Raw genomic sequence first — 20,761 nt, 5'->3', positions numbered from 1 at the left:
ATGGGTCCACTGAGCTCCAGGAGTCAGAACATCTCAGTCCAACAGAACATCTCTGGGATGTGGCAGAACCAGAAGTTCTGATCCTGGACGATCAGCTGACAGTTCAGAACCAGACTGTCTGAAGCTGCATACGGTCCACATGGTCCGTAAACCAGAGACTAAATAGATATTTAGATGAAATCCTTTTAAACGTTCTGTTTATCCCAACAGGATTTCCTATTCTAACAGATGCTCCCTGTGGATCTATAACCAGCTGAAGCTATTTAAACGGGATAAAGCTGGAACCGCATTCACGTTTCTTCATGTGAAACTTTATGATGTCAGAGATTATTTCTGCTGGCAGGAAATGTCCCGGTTTGCACTGGACCGTGTGGTTCCTGCACCTGAAAGTGACTCAGAGTCTGATGACCTCTGACCTCTGGGGGGACCGGCAGGTGCCAGGTGTCTGCAGAAACAGGTGGAGGTCCTGCTTTGATTTCTCCGCTCTGACAACATCAAACCAGCAGCAGCAGCGGAGCTTCTTCTGACGCGCTGCCTGTTAGAAAAGCTCCAGACTGTCTGAACACAACCAGAGTTAATGCTCAGTGGCACATATACAGGAGTGTCTCAGAAAATTAGAATATTGTGATAAAGTTATTTATTTTCTGTAATGCAATTAAAAAACATGAAATGTCATACATTCTGGATTCATTACAAATCAACTGAAATATCACAAGCCTTTTATTGTTTTAATATCGCTGATTATGGCGTACAGCTTAAGAAAACCCAAATATCCTATCTCAAAATATTAGAATATGGTGAAAAAGTATACTAGTAGGCTGTTCAACTAATCACTTGAATCGTCTAATTAACTGGAAACACTGCAGGGTTTCCTGAGCCTTGAAAAACACTCAGCTTGGTTCAGTAAACTAAATCACAAGTATGGTAGTGGTTAAGAGACGACATCAGATTCTCACAGTAACTGGTGTACTGACCATGGCATTACTGTCCTTGATTGGCCTGCCAATTCCCCTGACCTGAAGCCCATAGAGAATTTGTGGGCTATTGTGAAGAAGAAGCTGAAAGACACCAGAGCCAACAATGCAAATGAGCTAAAGGCCGCTATTGAAGCATCCTGGGCATCCATAACACCTCAGCAATGCCACAGGCTGATTGCCTCCATGCCACGCCGCATTCATGCACTAATCTGTGCAAAACGATTCCCAACCAAGTACTGAGTGCATTAATGGACATTTTCAAATGTTTGATTTTGTTTTGCTGTTATCATTTTTTTTTACTTGGTCTGAGGAAATATTCTAATATTTTGAGATAGGATTTTTGAGTTTTCTTCAGCTGTACGCCATAATCAGCGATATTAAAACAATAAAAGGCTTGCGATATTTCAGTTGATTTGTAATGAATCCAGAATGTATGACATTTCATGTTTTTTAATTGCATTACAGAAAATAAAGAACTTTATCACAATGTTCTAATGTTCTGAGACAGTCCTGTACTCATTAAATCTGATAAAACCAGCTGATTATGTTTACAGGAAGAGAAAAAGGCCTTTTCTTTCTGAGCTGTGATGAATAGAAAAGAATAGAATCGACTTTTATTCTGGACTCCACTCTGAAGCTCTTAAAGCTTTTATATCATTTTCAGAACCCAGGACCTCTGGTTCTACAGGAAGACTATAATTATTTCATTCCTGTGAGACGCTGTTTGAATCCTAAACTATAAAAGTTCAGTTTGTGGACTTAAAATGCTCCAGATAACATTTTTATCTACTGTGATTTAACCTTTATGATTTTATACTTTTTATTGTTTTATTTTTAAAGCTGGTTTCTTTCTGCTGTAACTGGATCAGAACCGGACTGTTCTGTATGTCTGGGCCGAGCTGAATTCAGTGTGATTCTGTCCTGAAGGTTCTGACAGAACTGCTGTGAAATAAAGCGGACCGGATTCAATGACTTCCTCACACGGACCCGGTTCTGTTCAGGTGGATCTCGCTCCGCTGTGTTCTGGTGATGTTCTGTGAAGTTCTGGTGGGTCTGAGCTGCCGTCGTGTCTCAGTCTCTCCTCTTCCTCCTCCTCTTCCTCCTCGTCTCGTTCTTCTTCTGCTCTGCATTAGGAGGAACATTAAGATGAACTATGTCTCATTTCTGTCTCTGTCAGCAGAAAACACGCCGCTGACTGATGTAGCGTTGTCCTTGTTAGCGGTCCTCTGTGTCTTTAAAGATGAACGACTGCGATGAAGAATAAAGCCGCGTTGCTACAGCAACCTCTGCTGAAGCAGAATAAAGCTTTTTATTCAGGGACAAACAGCTTCTACAGCATGTGGAGTTATTTCTGCTCGCTTTAGGTCTGCAGGCGACACACCGCTGGTTTTTCCCACTGCTCCAAGATGCAGTGAACGCACCACAAACAGGCAGTGAATGCACCACAGACAGGCAGTGAACGCACCACAAACAGGCAGTGAATGCACCACAGACAGGCAGTGAACGCACCACAGACAGGCAGTGAACTCATCACAGACAGTCAGTGAATGCACCACGTCCATTTTTTTATTCAACATTTAAGAACATTCCCCTCATCGGACCCAGAGGCGGTTCTGGATGTGGAACGTGGCTCACCATCCAGGGCGGCATCACATTTAACTGCAGCGTTTTATAGGATTCCTCTCTGCTGGTTATCACCATTTAAAACCACTTCCTGTTTCCCAGGAGCAGAAAGTGGACCTGGAACCAGAAAACAAGAAACCTTACTCTCATGGTACTTTAAGAAGTAATAAAATTCCCTTTTCAGTCTCCCATCGCCTCACGAACGTTGACCAGAACCGTTTGCTTTGGTTCTGGACCGGTCTGGTGCAGAACAGAGGATGAACACGTGGAAACCCAGCCAGGCTGTGCTGTTAGGCACGGTGGAGGAGCTGTGGTGCTGCGGGCCTCAGAGGGAGACAGAAGACTGTTCTTATCCGCTTTCACAGGTTGATGCTGTTGGTCCACACAGGCGACTCTGGTTCCGTCTGGTCCACGTCTCGCCCGGTTCTCCCGGTTCTCCCCGGTTCCCCCCGGTTCTCCCGGTTCTCCCCGGTTCCCTCCGGCTCCCAGTAATCAGATTCCTCGGCCGTCCCTGAGAGTCTCAGCGCCTCACAGAGCCAGATGCATTTAGAGCGCTCATTACGGCGGCGGCGGCCGGCTCTGGCGGCGTTATCCTCTCGCTGCGTCTCTGGGAGCGTGTGTGTCAGAGATTAGAGCGGCGCGTGTGTTTGGCTCGGCCGGCAGGCGTCTGAGTCCAAGGCTGCTGGCATTTGTCACAGTGGCTGCTCTCTGTTCTCAGGCTCTGAATGTATTCATGAGTGGCTGTTGACTCAGGTAGTTAGCTCACCTGTTCACACACACACACACACACACACACACACACACACACACACACACACACACACACACGCACACACACACACACACACACACACACACACACACACACACACACACACACACACCTGCCGCGTCTTTGTCCAGACAAAAGGCCGAGCGGCCAGATTTCTCTCCCTCCGTCATCCCTCCATCGCCGCTTTGTGGAGTTAAACTCCCATGATGCTCAGCAAGCTGGGACCTTTAAAGTCAGCGGGGATTGATGTAGCGGGGGTGGCGGTGGAGGGGTTTTCCTGACGTAAAGCGAACAGACGGTGGAAGATGAAGCCTCTCTTCTCTCAGCCAGGAACCCTGCCGGTTCTGAAGGGATCTGAGCTGGAGCGCCGTGAAAGAAGCGGCTCTGATAAAAAGTTAGATCGATGCTGAAAGTAATGCAGGCTGTAAGGCGGGAGGTGGAGTGGTTTCCTGAATGCTGCTCATCGGCCCACTGTGTGCTGTGTCCCGCAGCAGAAGGAGGAGATCAGCCTATCAGAGGGCAGCACGGTGGACCTGAGGAAGCCTGGAGAGGAGGAGGACGAGTACTCAGAGACGGCCGAGGAGGCGCTGGACCCTGAAAACTGCTTCCCAGACGGTAAGAAGGCCACCTGTGAGAACATGCACGCACCTTTACTGTAGCAGGAGCAGTGGTGCATCATGGGAAAGATATGCTGGGCTGTGAATAAGTCACTAAACCACAGAGGAGCTGCTCCTCTGTTCAAACCAGGGTTTAAATGACGTCAGAGGTCAGAGGTCAGAGGTCAGAGGAAGGTGATGCTGGAGGTCCGTCTGAACTTTAAGGCTTTAAGATACATACAGCCACTTGTTAAAGTGTTCACACCGCTAAAACCTTTTATTACATTAGGTCACGACCTTCCATGATGGACCCAGAACACATCAGATAGAGTCCAGATCCGAGTTTTATTCACTGAGTAAATAATATTAATGATAATAATAATAATAATAATAGTCAGGAAATAAGTTACCCTGCTTTGTCAAAAGGAAGACACTTTACTCAGAGGAAAGGCTAAATGTTAAGTTTTATTACATTTAAATGGAGGAATTTAACTAAGTACTAAGTACTGTTCAACACTTAAACAAATAAAATAATAATAATTATTATTTATTGATGGTCATTGGCCTAAAACTGGCAGAAGTGAGGAAGCTAATGCTCCTGAAGGAAGAACAGAGCAGCTGATGCTGTTCTGATCCGTCTGGCTGTCTATGGCGGCTCGTTGATTCTTATTAATGATTCTAATAATGATTTTAATAATGTTTCTCAGTGACAACTCATCCATTCTCCATTTATTTATTGAAGAATTTATGATCCGTTTGGCGTGAAAGCAAAATTTGATCAGATTATTCTCGTTATCCTCGGGTTTTAGAGTTTATTGTGGAACCAGAAAGCAGCACGGCGTAAACATCTGAACTATTGTCTTCCAGCTGATAATAAAACGGAATAAGTTGTGTTAGAGTCGCAGAATCCAGGTCAAGAAGATGAAAGTAAAACAAACTGCAAACAGAAAAGTTGCAGCAACTCCTCAGAGAGAAATGTCTGTTTTTATTAATCCGTCTGTGAAGGTGTATCCCCACACATTCTCTCACCTTGAGCCCGTCCCACCCCCCGCTTGGCCCAATACTTTCAGAGCAGATTTATGAGTGTGTTCCTACTAACCCAGGTGAGAAGCAAACACCTTGGTACTTCCTGACTCATCGCTTTGCTGCTGCACAGATTTGTCTCAGACGCAGGAGGCAGGAGACACAGGGAGATGTAACCAGCTCAACAATAAGCGCTGCAGCTGATGAATGGCCTTCTGTCACAGCCTAAACTAAGCTTATTTCACCTCTATGCCGATGATCCGCTGCTGTTAGCTTCCAGTGTCCTGGTCGAACAACTGAAGCTGCTTCCCAAACACAAACTGAAGCATTTACAGGAGGAGGAAAGCTGCTTTGTGCTGCTAATTATCAGCTGGATAACGAGTTGTTTTAACTTTGGGAGCTTTTCTCTATGAAAACACTTTGAGCCGCTTAGTGTGGCTGTTCTGCTTTATGCATGAATAATAAAAAGCTGGGACCAACTGCAGCATCATCTCAGTGAGGAAAGTAAAAGTGGTAAAAGAAGCAGCCATTAGATCAGGGGTCTCCATCGTGGGGCCTGCGGGCACCAAGTGGCCCCCGGGGGCCACATGTGGTTCCCAGCATCCTGTTCTAAAAACCCACCAGTGAGCTGCATCTAAAACTTTATGTTATTCCATTACTCTTCCTGTTTGCATCTAAATAGGTTTAAAAATGACAATCTCTATAACAAAGCATGAAAAATGTGTTTATTTCACATAAATTCCAGGTGAACTCTGACTCTTCTAGGTCAAAGGTCAGTCCTGATAGCCCTTCATATGTTCCGGTACCAATGAAGCAGCTCAGTTACAGAACGCTTGGTGACGCCTGGTTTAGGTCAGGCTGGCGTTTATTAGGTGGAATGAGGTAAATGTTGTAAACAGTCGCTGCAGACGCTGCTTCCATAACGCTGCTTAGACAGCAGAGAGAAGGCGTGCAGCCGAGGTCCCACTTTAGGAGTTTCCTGTGATTCATGCAGCGCGTTGCAGAAATGTGTGCTAGAAAATGTTGTGGATGTGGTGGAAACACCAAGTGGGCTGAGGCCTTAATGTGGATCCCTGAGGCTTTGCTCCCGTTCTGACCTGTCCAGTCTGGGCTAATGTGGGGAATTCACGATGTCCTGCAGCATCACTGCCAGCTACCTTACTTTAAATAATAATAATAATAATAATAATAATAATAATAATAATAATAATAATAATAATAATAATAATAATAATAATTTCACCTCAGTGTCTAGATTTCTGATGAAATGGACTCATGTCTGCCCATCTCAGCTGAGTTAATCAGAAAGTAGGCCAAGCTGTCACTTGAATCCTCCTCAGCGCCAGCGGAGTATCTTTACAGCTTTAGCTGAAATGAAGTGAAGTTCTGATTGGTCCATTAGTGAGACGTCTGAGCAGCTGGTAGAAATGTAGGAAGTGACTCTACAGACAATAGATCTGGTCTCTGTGAGGCTTTGCTGTCTGTGATCCAGTGGCTAAAACATCTGGACTTCTATGTAGAACTGTTAAATAGATGTTAAATAGTGATAAATGGTGTTAAATGGTGTTAAATGGATCATTAAAGTACACAGACATGATGCACTAGTTATTCAGAGAAGGGGCTTTGCAAAGTTCTTCCACGCCCTTTAAATGTTTTCTTTATTCCACCAGAAACATATTTTATTGGGATTTCATGTGATAAACCGACACAGTAGTGATGATTTATGGTTCACAAACGTTTAGGTCTAAAAATGGCGGCACACCTTAATAATCATCTTCTAGCCTCCTGATTACCAGCCTGAGTCATGCTGTGTGTGGTTCTGGTTCTGCCCTCAGAGGTTCTTTAGAGAACATCAGCATTAATGAGAGAATCGGCTCTGGAGGAGCTGCAGAGGTCCACAGCTCAGGTGGAACTACGTCTGAGGACCAAATCTCTGGTGTGAGGCCTTGACTGGACTCTGACTCTTATTAGTCTGTTCTAATTCTTTGTTTTCGTCTTGGTTTGCTCTTATTTTAGTTTTTTACAGCCTTCCTTCTTGTCGCGTGTGAAGCTGACAAACAGTTCTGATGCAAAGATGGCGACAGACTGCGGCCGCCTTTCGCCGCCTAATTAGCCAGATTACATCATGACTTCCTGCTCAGCTGCACATGTCGGAGCTCGTCTCTGCAGTCACACCGAGGTTTCCCCCACCACACTCCCACTTGGCCCGATACTTTCAGAACAGATTTATGGTCTTCCTCTGATGGCTCAGGTGAAAAGCAAACACCTTGCTTCCTTCCTGACTCAGCCGCTTTGCTCCTGGAGCGCAGAGATTTGTCAGCAGCGTGGATCTGATCCACGGACACAGCAGTGGGAGCTTTCTCTGATACGCACTCAGTTTGGACCAAAGCCACCGTCTGAAAGACCACACCGAGCTAACAAGGGAAAATATTCAGGAATTTAGATGAGCTTCTCCAGCGTATTACTCATAAACCCCTGAGAGGAAGAAACAATGAGGACAGCCAGCTGGAAAAGCCTCTCTGCAGAACAAAAGCAGGCAGGATGGAGCCAAACACCTGCAGAAAGTCCATCACAGGGACGCCAGGGTGCAGCTCTGTAACCTCTCTGCCTTCCCAGTGTGATCAGAGCTGCCAGCTGGTAAAGGATGCTCCCTCTGTTGTTGCTGGGGACCAATCAGAGGCCAGACAGCAGAAAGGTGGAGGTGAGCATGCTGCTGCTGTCCATCACCTCTGATTAGGCAAGGCTCGTTTCTGTAGAGCACGTTTCAGTACGAGGACAACGCAGAATGCTTTACATGATTAAAACATAGGGAATAAAAGCAGTAAAAGCAAGTAAATAAAATGGAAACAAAATAAAAGATGAGAAAATAGAAACTAAAAGCAAATATTAAAAACAGTTGGACTACAATGTTGAACTAAAACAGTTTAACTAGAACAGTCGAAGGAAATCCTAAACAAATGTGTTTTTAATCTTGATTTAAAGGAACTCAGGCTTTCTGCACTTTTCCAGTTTTCTGGGAGTTTGTTCCAGATCAGTGGAGCATAGGAACTAAATGCTGCTTCTCCATGTCTGGTTCTGGTTCTGGTTCTGCAGAGCAGGCTGGAGCCAGAAGACCTGAGTGGTCTGGAGGGTTGATGCCCTGATAACAAGTCTGTGATAAGCTAAGCTAAGTTAAAGTGTGTAAAAATTTGAATATTAATTTAAAGAACTGTTTGATTTGCAAAAACTGCCTGAGAAGCTGAAAGTCTGTAAATAGACATTAGCAGGTGAGAAACACTTTATTTATTCTCAGTCAGATCAAGAACCTGTGGAACCAGAACCATGTTGTGAACATGAGGAACACTAAGAACCATGCTGATTTTTTTGTGTTATGAGATCTACACTTTAATGTTACATCATGTTGATCAATATGGTTTTATGGTAAAAAATGGAAACTGTTTGCTTCAGACACACAAAGATCTATGGTTTATGCACCTTTTGATTTGATATAGGAAGAACCAGGATCGGATTGGCTCTAAAGATCCCTTTAATATTAGCTGGTAATGTTAACACTTAGATTCAATACAGGGTTTTCAGGCTCAGATTGGCCGAGAGCAGATCTCCCTGGGAGGGGGCCTTGCAGTTTTTACTATCCCCTGGGGGGGGTAGCTTTTTCTGTTGTTCCCCTGCCTGCACTGAACCTCTCCTGCCTTTGCTCCTGGTGTTGTAAGTTTGGAGTGGTGGATTATTGTCCATCGTAGGGGTGAGTGGAGAAAGGAGTAGGAGGGTATTCAGGGTGGGTCAGAGTAGACGGATTCGACCTTGGTTACTGAACAGGGTTTAGCTTACCATAGTCTAATGTAATTTCAAAATAATGTGCGCATAGGTACCTAAAACAGGCCTTACTTAAGTGGATGAACCCTAAATTGTAGACAAAAGCTAAATCTTTGATCTTGTGTGTTAAACCTCTTTGAAGCATTCATGTTGATCTGTACTAAAAGTTCCAGCACTGCCCGGTTCCAACACGGGAACCCTTTGGGTCCCACTTTACGAGTTTACAGAAATGGTTCCTCTGTGCTTTGTTCACATTTTCAAGTGATGGGTCATCTTGCTTTGTCTTGATGCTGACGACGCCATCATCAAAAAAAAAAAGAGAGGAATGTTATAAGAATTATTATTCTGAAGTCACTATGGCCTCACACCACTCGGACAGAGGAGGCCTGGAGACCTGATGTCTGTGTATAAGATCCACTGTTTTCTGATTGCAAGGCCAAATGCTGCAGCTGCTGAGGGATACTGATTGTTTACGATAGACTGTCTTTGTTTTGTCTCATGGAAAGGCCACGGTGCAGTATTAGGGGAAGCCCGAAAAGCGAGGCAGACAGAGACAGGGCAGACAGAGACTGCAGCGGAACCGTGGGGTGCGATTACTTTCCAACTATGTGAATCTCTGCTCTGTTTCTCAATAAAAGTGCTGGAACGTCATACCACCGTCTCGTCAATTAGTAAAGATGGGAACTCAGTTACTATTGCTTAGAATTCCACCCAAAACTCCCATAACACATGCCTGACAAGTAACTCAGAAAAGTATTTCTTTAATGCTTTATGGACCTACAGCAGACCCTTAATGTTGTCTTTCAATGTGAGAAAAGGTTTCCTTCACCTGGTTGTTAGAACCCAGTTCACCTCCACCATGACATCGAGACGATTGACTCTGTGGTCTCATTAATCTTTTCAGCTTTGGAGCCAAACAACGTGACTTCTGTGTTCTGGTGGAAATTCTGATCCTTCTGCTCACAGTATGGATATAATTAGTGATTGTATCTGACTTTTGGTCATGTGGGACCAATGAAATATAAAGTTGTACGTCTTCAGCAGAGATATTGTAGTATTGAACAATCTAAGTTAGAAAACACAAATAGATGCTGAATGAAAGAGGCCCGAGAATAAAGCCCTGAGGAACGCCAGATCTGATTATTTGCTCTTATTTCTAATCACCAGATGACAGAAAGGAGCGCCCGTCAGCCTGAGACGATCTGGAACAGTTCAGCACAATCAATTTAAAGAAACAGTTCTTTAAAATGTGTTTTACTAATTTATGTTAAATTTGTTAATATTTGTTTTAAAATGAGCCAACAGCAGCGGGTGATTTTAAGAGAACGGTTTGGACTGGTTTCCTGTCAGGTCTCTGGTCCTTCAGACAGGCCGGGCTTCAGAGTCCTGATCTAATGCAGGACTAAGGAAATCTTTTAACTGTTGTTATATTTATATTGCTAACATCAGTTAAGATCAATTATGATTTTTCCTTATCATAATCTTCCCATCATTCTTTGTGAGCTTCAGCATCTCAGGCCACAAAGGACACGATGCCGAATATGATCCATGCAGATTCTGAATTCACATTTAATTTCCCATCAGATGCAGAACACAGAGGCAGAGCGTCGCTGAGCTCGGCATTATGCAGACTTTGACGTTGCAATGACAAGCAGGAGTCAGTTTGTGTTGCAGCTGTAGAATAAAGTCGATGTGAGTCGGGTCTGAGTGATCCAGATCTGAAAGGTTTTAGCCACTTTTATCTGAAGCGTTTGCTTGTTGTTATTTGTGTTTGCAGCACTTGGAGCTTCACTTGTTGGTTTGAATGATGCTTTTATTATTATTTCTCACAAAGCAAATTTATCAGAATGTTTTACCCCCAGAGATTCTACAGGAATGTTTTAAATCTTGATTTCTGTATCTAAACCTAATTTTAAGATGTAAACCATGGAAGCCAAGCTGCCTGGTAAGTATATCCTTCAGCGGTGCTGCAGCCGTCCTGGTTTGGAGAATATCATTAAAATGACTCACATTCAGGAGCAGATCAGAAATAAAGCAAAGTAAAACGTTTCCTGCAGCGTTTTGGTTCAGAACTCTCAGCTTTAAATGGACGGGCCTAATTAGCAGATACGGACCCCACGGTTCCCTGTGATGGAACAAATCAGGCTAATTCAGATCCACTTCCTGCAGCCTCTCCTCTGTTAGTAATGCTGCTGCATGGAGAAACATGAGAAGCAGTCTGTGCAGCTCGGACCGAGCCCAGAACCAGAAACACTCCTAACTAAAGCTGTGAAGCACAGAAAGGTCAGAAGCATAAAAAATAACGGCGGCAGCAGTAAAAGCCCGTCGGAGGCCCGCTCCCCTCATCAGCCTCCTCGGATGGGAGCCGGTGCCAAGCAGCAGATGTTGTATTAGCTTTGATTCATTTAGAAGATGGATGCTCCATCAGCGCCGCTCCCATCCTCCTGATTCAGCAGAGTCCTTCGCAGCAGGAGCACGTTTGTCACCGGCTGGACCCGGACCAGCCGCTGGAGCGCCGACAGGAGAAGGGACCACACGGGGGGGGGGGGGGGGGGACTCCTCTCTGGCTGCGGCTCATCTGTTGTAGCTGAAGCACGGGATGAGGAGAGGTGGAGAAGGATGAAGGACACAGCTAGAGAACCAATCAGGACGAGGGGAGAAGTGAACTGAAGACCACCCAACATCTACCTGGTGGAGTCTAAAACAGCAGCACCTCCTTCCTGGCCTCCTTCCTCCTTCAGGACCTGCAGGTGGCAGCGGGCCGGACTCTCCACACGATCAGGACCGGCAGCACCAGCGTGCTGACTCAGCGCTCTGTGACTGTGGGAGCAGCCGCTGTAGGTACCAGATCTGCTCGGGTCCTGCGCCTTCTGATGACATCACTATACATGGTTGAATTAACGTTTGCTCAATTACGCAAAATATTGTAATTGGTCTGGACAACTAAAAGTAATTATAGCGGGGTGTAGGTTTTATTCTAGAGCGGGATTGCGTTTGTAAACAGACAATTTTATGAAGAAATTCTCCATGGTCCCTGCGCCTTCTGATGACGTCACATTATGGCAACGCCACTCAAACAAACTACATAGAGCCCGCGGTCTGCATTTGTAACAAATCAATTTTATTAAGTTAATTTAGCGGTTTCTTTTTTCTCAAAAGCTTGAACAAATATTCAAGCCATTTTACAAAAAAATAAATAAAAAATCAACAAATATTTGACAATTGGCTCAATGTTTGGAAGAATATTGTTAACAAAAATGGAAGGGCTAGCCAGACTAATTTATCCAGCATATATCTTAAATGTACCAAATACCACAATAAAAAAATAATCATATTCATCACAATTTAATCTGGAATAATAAAAAAAACATGTGATCAGAAAGAACAACATCAGTACAAAAAGGAGGAATGAACGTTATTGATTTTAAAGTGATGAATGTGGTGATAAAATTAAATTTGGCTGCTGACTTTTATTAAAAAATTAAACGAGTTTATGGTTTAGTTTCCCTTCACAACTTAAAAAAAAAATTGGAGAAATTAAATTTCTCTAAGGTTGTAACTTCTTTGATCCTGCAAAATTACCGATTAAATTGTCAGACTACCACACAAGTAATCCAGAATGATGTTAAAAGTTTTCATGCCTCGACTAATTTACAGCAAAATAACCGTAAATTAACTAAATTAAATTGATTTTTAACAAATGGAGACCGCGGGCGTAATGTAGTTTGTTTGAGTTGAGTTGCCGTATGATGACATCATCAGGTAGCGCCAGAGACGATCTGGTACCGACAGCGGCTGCTGCAGGAGGAGGCCAGGAGGAGGCCAGGAGGAGGCCAGGAGGAGGCCAGGAGGAGGCCAGGAGGAGGCTGAAACGTCCAGGAAGCAGATTGTTTGTCCCCATGTTTGGCGTGGAGTCACCACAGCCAGGTTCTTATGGTCAGGGACCTTCAGCCTGATCAGAACGTTAAAACGATCAGAGCAACAAGACAAACCGATTAAACTGCAGCTCCAGGTGTTGAAGGCAGAGCTTCGTCCAGCATCCAGACACCAGGACATGTCAGAAAGCTTCAGTGAGAGGACTGGGATCATCTGGGAGGACCTGCTGCTGGACATGTGACCCAGAGATGATTGGGTCACCTGTGATCTGCAGCAGACAGGTGTGTCAGCACAACGCCAGCATGGATAGACATCAGCAAGGAGGACCAACTAGGAAGGGCTGGAGGAGAAAGCCTCTTCTCTCCAGAACCAAGATGGCAGCAGGACTGAGGTCAGCTGAGATGCTCCTGGAGGAAGGATCAGGAGATGATGGACCATGATGGACAGAACCATGATGGACAGAACCATGATTGACAGGATGTTTGGAGGAACCCAGCTGATAAACATGTAGGCAGTGGTGGTGTTGGGTCATGATTGGGCTCGTTCTACAGCCAGAGGACCTGAACACCTTGCAGACCACATCTAGTGGACCAGGACCTCCTAGATAAAGTGTTTAAGTGTCAGATTTGGTTCCTTCATTGAGGACCTGATGGGGAGTTTCTGCAGGGTCAGAGTCAAACGGCAGCAGAACTCAGAGTTCTGCTCCAGAACAGACAGAGAACCCGACATCCAGCCAGACATGGTGCCGACACAGAGGTTCTGAAAGAGCGTCTGATCCAGATCTAAAGTCTGAGCGTGTCCTCCATCAACGTGAGAACGCAGGAGGACGACAGGTTCTGGAGTGGTTCTGGTTTACCTCCTCTGCTTTCCTCTGGAACCGGCAGGTCCGGTCTGAGTTCTCTGGTTCTACAGTAATCCATCAGCTACAGTTTCACGTTGAGGTACGGATGATCAGAACCACGGCGCTCTGCCTCTCGCTGGCAGATGGCGCCTTACTTCTGACCAAAGGGATGTTTGGGCTGTCAGCCTGCAGGAGAACGTTATATAAGCCAGAAGATCAGCTGCGTTACGAGTTCACCGCGTTCCTGCGCTGAAGCACCAACATATGCTCTCACTTCTTCAGCCCTGCACCGTTAATCAGCCGCTGAGCTCGTCAGAGATCCCTCCACCACGCTGGGACGGCCCTCCTCTGTTTCACTCCCTCCTTCCTGCCGTGAAGGGAGGTGTTTCCTGTCGACTTTATCTGTCCTGATGTGTGTGTGTGCTTCGGTCCATGCTGCGATCACAAAGCTGAGCCACCGGCTTCCTTCCCTGCGTCTCCCCCTAGCTGTCAGGGAGACAGAGCGAGCCTGCGGGCCTCGCTCATGATTATTTATCAGCCTGGAAAAAAAGGTCGGACCGAGGGGAGAACCTGAGCGCTAACGAGCCGCAGACGCTCCGCAGATTAATGAAGGTCACGGAGTCTGTGTTTCCCCACGGAGGCTAATAAAGCGTCCTCTCTGCTGCCGCCGCGCCGACATAATTAAGAGTGTAAGGAGGAAACGCCGCTGACGGCTCCATTAGGTGTGCTTGACCCCGGCCTGACACTGACATCAGCTCAGATCTACACATTTCCTCTGTTCTGGCCCTGTGACGGACTGCTGACCCGTCCAGGGTTCTAATGTCCGACGGAGAGAAGAACCAGAACCACATGACCCAGCACGGATGCAGAGAGGAGATGGATGGATTTCCTGGATGGAAAGCACAGGAACCCAGGAAACATCTGATCAGAACCGTCTGGGCCTGGTTTCCTCTGTCGGACCTGGTTGTGTTAAATCTAGAGAACATTGGTCAGCGTGTTCTTCACTGAGCTCGGTACCGCAGTGATCCAGTCACCCATGTGGTCATAATGGAGCAGGATCCCATCTGAAGGCAGCCTCAGCGCTGTGTGAAGCGTTCTGGCGTCGCCCGGACTTCATAAAGAGCCAAACTGTTTACCATCAAATAAAAACAGATGATAGAAAATGAACTGATGAGGGATCAGTTGATTGGTAGAAATGTGACGCTCACATCCTGAGACTCATTCTTCTCCACATAATGGAAGAACAGCAGACAGCGAGTAAATCTGCTTCAGGAAACTCGTTTTTCATTTTCCTGTTAAAATCACAAAGGAACAAAGTTTACTGACCTCAGACTGTCAATCAAACTTTATCTGTTAAACTAATTTCACGTCAACAAGAGTAAAAAAACATTCCTTTAAAAGGCTAAAACAGACAAAAAAGAATGATAAAAACCATTAATTAAAAAAATCAAATGGTTAAAATGTGCAAAAAAATTAATTGTAGATGAATAGAATTGGAAGAAGCATCTGTGTAGTGAGAAAACTCAGGAAGTAAAATAAGATAAATACAAATATAAATAATAAAACACATGAATACATAAACTGAAACTGAAAAGTCAGCTCTGGTGATAAAACCTTTACATCTTCAAACATAAGAAGAAACTACCTCTTAAAATACATTCAACAATTAAAATAACATAGAAATGAATGGATGGAAATAGGATAATTACTTATTTAATTTGAGTTTAAAGCCACAGGTTCTTTAACAGTGTTTACGTTTAAAAACTGTAAAACAATCTGATAAAGTTGTTCCCACAGATTTCTGTCCCCAGGCTTTTTTTAAACAGTTTTTAACTATTTATTAATCTTAAATAAACAGCCATCATTTGGCTGCAGGTGAAATGTCACCATGGGCGTGATGACCCGGTTCTCTCTCATTTCTGGTGACTGACAGCAGAACAGCTCGGTTCCGTCTCTTTTGTTCAGCAGGTAGAACCCTTCAGCCGGTTCAGTGGACCTTAATCCTTCCTGTCAATAATAAAAAGCTTCTTTCTGCACACGTCTGACTGCTGACTTAGATAGAGCTGAGAAATGGGATTTTAATTTCCACCTCCGCTGCAGTTCCAACAGACGTCTCTGCTGCCCTTTTTTCCCTTTCACTGCGTCCGTCACTGAGGTAGAAGTAAAATGTGCAAAGGGAACATTTTTCTTTGCCGTTCCTCCGGAGGAGAAAGAAAACCACAGAGGAGGCGGTTTTCTTTTCACTCCTCCGTCAGCGGGCTGCTGCTTCAGCCGCAGCTTGTTCCTGTACAAATGTATTTTTATCAGGCACACAGCTGGGCAGCAAAGGCCTGAATTCACCCCGTAACGCAGGCAGTGATTATGGCAGCTCAGCGTTATTGCAGGCAGAAATGAGCAGGTTTAACCCCCTGATCAGCGCTGACAGGCGGCGCCGCGTTAGCCGCCTCATTAGGCGGCTAAATGCCAGCTCATTGGTTAATGTTGTGATGCTGAGGGTGAGAGCCGCCGTCTTTCCGCCTCGCTGTTCTCACTCAGCTGATGAGCTGGAACTGAGAGGTCTCAGGTGCAAACTCCTGAATCAGACCCATCAGCCGGCTGCCGCTGTGCCCTCGAGCAAACCCAACAACAACCCGAATTGGACAGCCGCTGCTTTAAATCACTCCTTAAAGCCTCTGGCACCACTTTTTTTTACTGTGTACTGTTTACCTGGTGTATTATTGCTGTTGTGTGTGTCTTTATGAATTAATGTGTTTTTTTTAGGACAGCACGGTGGTTTAAAAAGCTCTCTGCAAAGGAAACCAGAAATAAATGATACATGATTTCTGAGTGGGTGGATCTGAACATGTAAAACCAGAGAAAGATTTCAGGTCAGAGAAGAAGCAGATGAAGGTTTGTAATCTCAGGGCACCTCTGAGGTCATGACTCCGGCCCATTATGCAGCTGAATGGTGCAGCCTGTCCGTTATGTAAGCTGCACACAGGCCGGCGTTACGCTCCCAGCTCCCGCTTCACATGCAAACCCACCAACTGCAGCCCCACACTGTGCTTTACTGAAACATAGTCTAACTGCTCAACAGTAAACTAATCAGACAAATACAGTAGCTGCATGTTTTGTATAGCAAAGGGGCATTTAATCAGTTTAGATCCAAAAAGGATTTTCAATGTTTAAAAGAAAACATCCAGTTTCCAAATTCTTTTAGGGTCGATGTAAAAAACTACAAGAAACCAAAAAAAAAAAAGTAAAAAACAAAGCAACTGGATTTGTTTTCCGTAGTTGAAGACGTTTCTCTTCCTCTCCAGGAAGCTTTCTCAATTCAAAAAGTCTGGAGTAATGATGAGTACCAAGCTTTATACTACTGCCAAACAAAGGCCTGTAATGGCTTAGATAACATGCAGATTCAACAGAAACAGGTCCACCCCTTAGTAATGGGCGGTCGTTAAAGACATTAAGCCAGCAGATTGGACAGAAACTGGTCCACTCCTCTGTAACGAGGAGTCGTTAGGGTCGTTATTGTCTTGGCTTAAAGGAACAATGTTTGATCACCTGAATGAGGGTGAGAGTTAAGGTGATGATTGGCTGGAATTAATCCCATAGGACCGCCCATTACTAAGGGGGGGACCTGTTTCTGCTGAATCTGCATGTTATCTAAGCCATTACAGGCCTTTGTTAGGCAGTAGTATAAAGCTTGGTACTCATCATTACTCCAGACTTTTTGAATTGAGAAAGCTTCCTGGAGAGGAAGAGAAACGTCTTCAACTACGGAAAACAAGTCCAGTTGCTTTGTTTTTTACCTTTTTTTGGAATGACCATGACCTGATGACTGAGAATCTTCACTAGCACACAAGAAACCAAGTGTCCTGTTGGCAGCCGTAGGGGTCTGGATCACTCTTACTGTGGAAACGCCTGCAGGCGTCTCAGTGTCTGAGAGGAGACCCAGAACCGAGCCAGAACCTGCAGCATGGACCCCTTCTGGGCTCAGGATGCCTCGGGATCCCCCAGAAATCTGCAGTCTGGGTTCTGCTCCCCCAATGAGCCGATCTCAGACGACCGGCTGAGTGTGATGCAGGGATGGACCGGTAGTGAGTCTGGTCAGCGTTCAGCATGTGGGTAAAACTCACATGTAGAAAGATTCCCTCCTAAAGACGGTGACAGCATTTATTAACATGTGAAGGAGAAGATCTAATGGGCTGAACTGCTCTGAAATTCTCTCTTTAGGTAAAATACAACCTAAACTTTTTTTAGTACAGACCAGAACTTGCAGAACTTAGGAAAAGTCCAGCGTTTGAAGGAGAGATTGTTTTTCTAGCTGTTGAAGCTGCTATAAATAAAGCCGGTGGTGTTGGAGGAAATGTCTCATAGCAGCCGTGTGAAGCTCCTTCTGCAGCTCTGAGTGTTTATCTGCACCACGCAGCCCCTGATGGGAGATCATTCAGCAACAGTTTCTGGGTAGCGCTCAATAGCAGATCGATGCTTGGCTCAGCGGACTCCGTCCCAAGGAGGCGTCTAACCGACCAACAGGTGATCTAACGAGGCATTTAGGGCTGCGTTCAATAAGTTCAGAGCAGCAGAAGTGTTTCTTAAAGCGTGGTTCAGTCCAAACAGAGGGGGTTTCCTAACACACACCACGGTGGTTCTGCTGAGTGTTGGGTTACAGCCCGCCTGTTTTCATTGGATTAGCCAGCCGACATATAAGGGGAGAGCCTATTAGTCTCCATGGAAGCAGAAAGCCGGGTAATCAGAGCTGTAATTACCGAGGCAGGCAGACGCTGCAATCAGAGGAGAGAGGAGCAGCTAGCATCAGCATCTTCAGCCTGTCCATCAGCAAAGCAGCACATTACCAGTCATTCCCCAAAATATGGCCCCGTTACTCAGGGAGCATCCAGGGGCCGGCTCGGTCCGCTCAGCTTCTGCTTCTCAGATATCAGAACCAGTCTTTATGTCTTTATGCAGATGCTTCCCAGTTCCACCCTGGAGTCACTCAGAACCTCAACACACTGGAGACCAGAGATCCACCATACAGGTTCTGTTAAGGCCGGTTATTCTGACATCAGTCTACCCATACGCCATATGTGGGGCCGATTTTCTGGGGATTTTCTTCATGTATATGATAAAAATGACACAATGGTAACAAATGTTACACAAGTCTCAAAATGTGTGTTTAAACCAGCCAATATTAACAACAATCAGCTTTAGCAGAGAAACAGACGCTGTTCCCTGGTGTTCACAGTAAGACAGACTTTCAAAGGCCAAATACAGCTAAATATGACAAAAACTAAAATCAAACTACATCAAAAGTTTAAAATGTTGTTGTTGGTGCTCAGTCTTACAACATTAGCAGCTCTCTGCCAGGGAGGGAGCAGCGATGGATGCACTTCACGGGAACTCAAGGCGACGCATTCACGTGTCAGCCGATGCTAAAACAGGAAAAAACACAAATATCCACCATAAATATCGGCGGGCTGATGTATCGGTTTGAAAACAAAGACTAAGATCCAACACGGCGTGGAGAATCCACCTTAGTCCTGGTCGGGTAGCACGGCCTCACACTGAGAGCAGCTGACTCTCATCTCACCCAGATGTACAGAAAGGTGATGAAGTTTGGTCAAACATGGGATGACCCATGGAGATCTGGACCTATCAGAGGCTTCAGATCAGTTCAAAGAACCCAATGAAGCAGCAGTGTGGAGGATGTTGAAGGTCAGAGTATTTGATCAACATCCAACCAATGTTCGTCATCAGGCAGCAACATCGTACTTTCTCTGTTTTCTTAGACTAAATATCCTCGGGGATTTGCACCTGCAACCTAATTATTGGAGATGAAATGGTTCTTCTCCCTCTCTGGAGGAGACGGAGGCTCTGCTGATATTACCTGTCCACAGACTGTAGCGTGATGCTGTGATGGTTCTGCTGTGATGGTTCTGCTGTGATGGTTCTGCTGTGATGGTTCTGCTGTGATGGTTCTGCTGTGATGGTTCTGCTGATAGAGGAAAATCAGGCTGGAGTTCCTCAGGGCTGAGTCCTTGAGCCGCTGTCCTTCCTCATCTGATGACTCAGCAAATGTGTCTGTTTTCCTCTTCAGACCGTGTCGGCTTGTTTTCCAGCCACATCCTCTCTCTGACTGTCCTTCCTGTCAGCTCTGGTCCATCATGCCCCCCCGCTGCAGGGCGTTTCAGCATCACTCACCCAGCAGTCACTCTCCTCAGCCATGACTCCCAGTTTAATGTCGTCCTGGATATCGTTTCTGACACATTGATCAGATCTAGTTAAAAACCAGCTTTCAGCCAGTGGGGGGGAAATCTGACCCTCATGTTATCAGCTTTCTCTCTGAGTGACCATCGTTGGTTCACTTTAGCCATTATGTCCAAGTGTTAAAGACGTTTGATCGATACGCAGCTCTCCGTCTATTAAGTTATATTAATGCAGAACAAAGTGGAAGTGAATAAAAAGTCAATATGGGACATTTTGGAAGTTCTTTTATTTTTCAGAGTGGTTTCCTTTGATGCACTGGAAGGCACAGATTACCTCAGCGTTTGGAACAGAGTGTGCTTGAACTGAGACGAGAAGCTGCAATCTGCCGCGGTGACGGCTGCGTTACGGCCAAACACACGCAGGGAGGTCCGTTAAGGGAGAACCTGAAGCTGAACATCTGTCAGAGGCAGAACTTACGTAAGAACCGCGCTAACATCCACAGAGACGCTGGACGTCCTGCTGCTCCTCGCTTTGCTCCATCAGCTCAGCAGAACCTGGTGTGGTTCTGTTGGTGCACCAGCGTGCCCTGCAGCAAGGCAGCACTGTGAACTGAAACAGGCTGATTTTAAGGAGAGAAGCTGAGCAGAGCGGTGGTGCCTCTGAGAAGTCGTGGTTTCTTCTGGGACCCACAGAGGAACCGGCCTGTGTGAGGACTTCAGAGATGAAAGGGTCCCTGGTTTGATTCCCATCCGCTCTCTGTCACCCACAGTGTGCGTTTCCAGGTTCCAGTGCTGCGACATTGACACCACGGCGGGCCATGGTCAGATTTGGTGGAGAACCAGGAAGACCTGCTACCAGATCGTAGAGCACAGTTGGTTCGAGTCCTTCATCATCTTCATGATCCTTCTCAGCTCGGGAGCTCTGGTCAGTACCACCAGCGTCCCGTTGGACTGCGGCTCACTCTGTCACACCCAGGTGTTCTTATCTGGACCCATGAACAAACATTTCATACATTCATGCAAGTTTTATGGTAATTTATAATTCATGGAAT

The 20,761-nt window shown here is 45.5% G+C and overlaps 1 protein-coding gene across 1 annotated transcript in view; it reads left to right on the top strand.

Annotated features, from left to right (window-relative positions):
• The window catches only part of scn5lab (sodium channel, voltage gated, type V-like, alpha b), a 173,097-nt gene that overhangs the window by 118,888 nt on the left and 33,448 nt on the right, over positions 1-20,761 (top strand). The window contains 2 exon segments of the mRNA XM_036124903.1: positions 3,864-3,987; positions 20,480-20,634. Coding sequence (XP_035980796.1) covers positions 3,864-3,987; positions 20,480-20,634 — 279 coding nt within the window.

This window comes from Fundulus heteroclitus, chromosome 21 (assembly GCF_011125445.2).
Source record: "Fundulus heteroclitus isolate FHET01 chromosome 21, MU-UCD_Fhet_4.1, whole genome shotgun sequence".
NCBI lineage: Eukaryota > Metazoa > Chordata > Actinopteri > Cyprinodontiformes > Fundulidae > Fundulus > Fundulus heteroclitus.
Note: the sequence above shows the minus strand (reverse complement) of the source record. Positions and strands in the feature narration are given on the sequence as shown.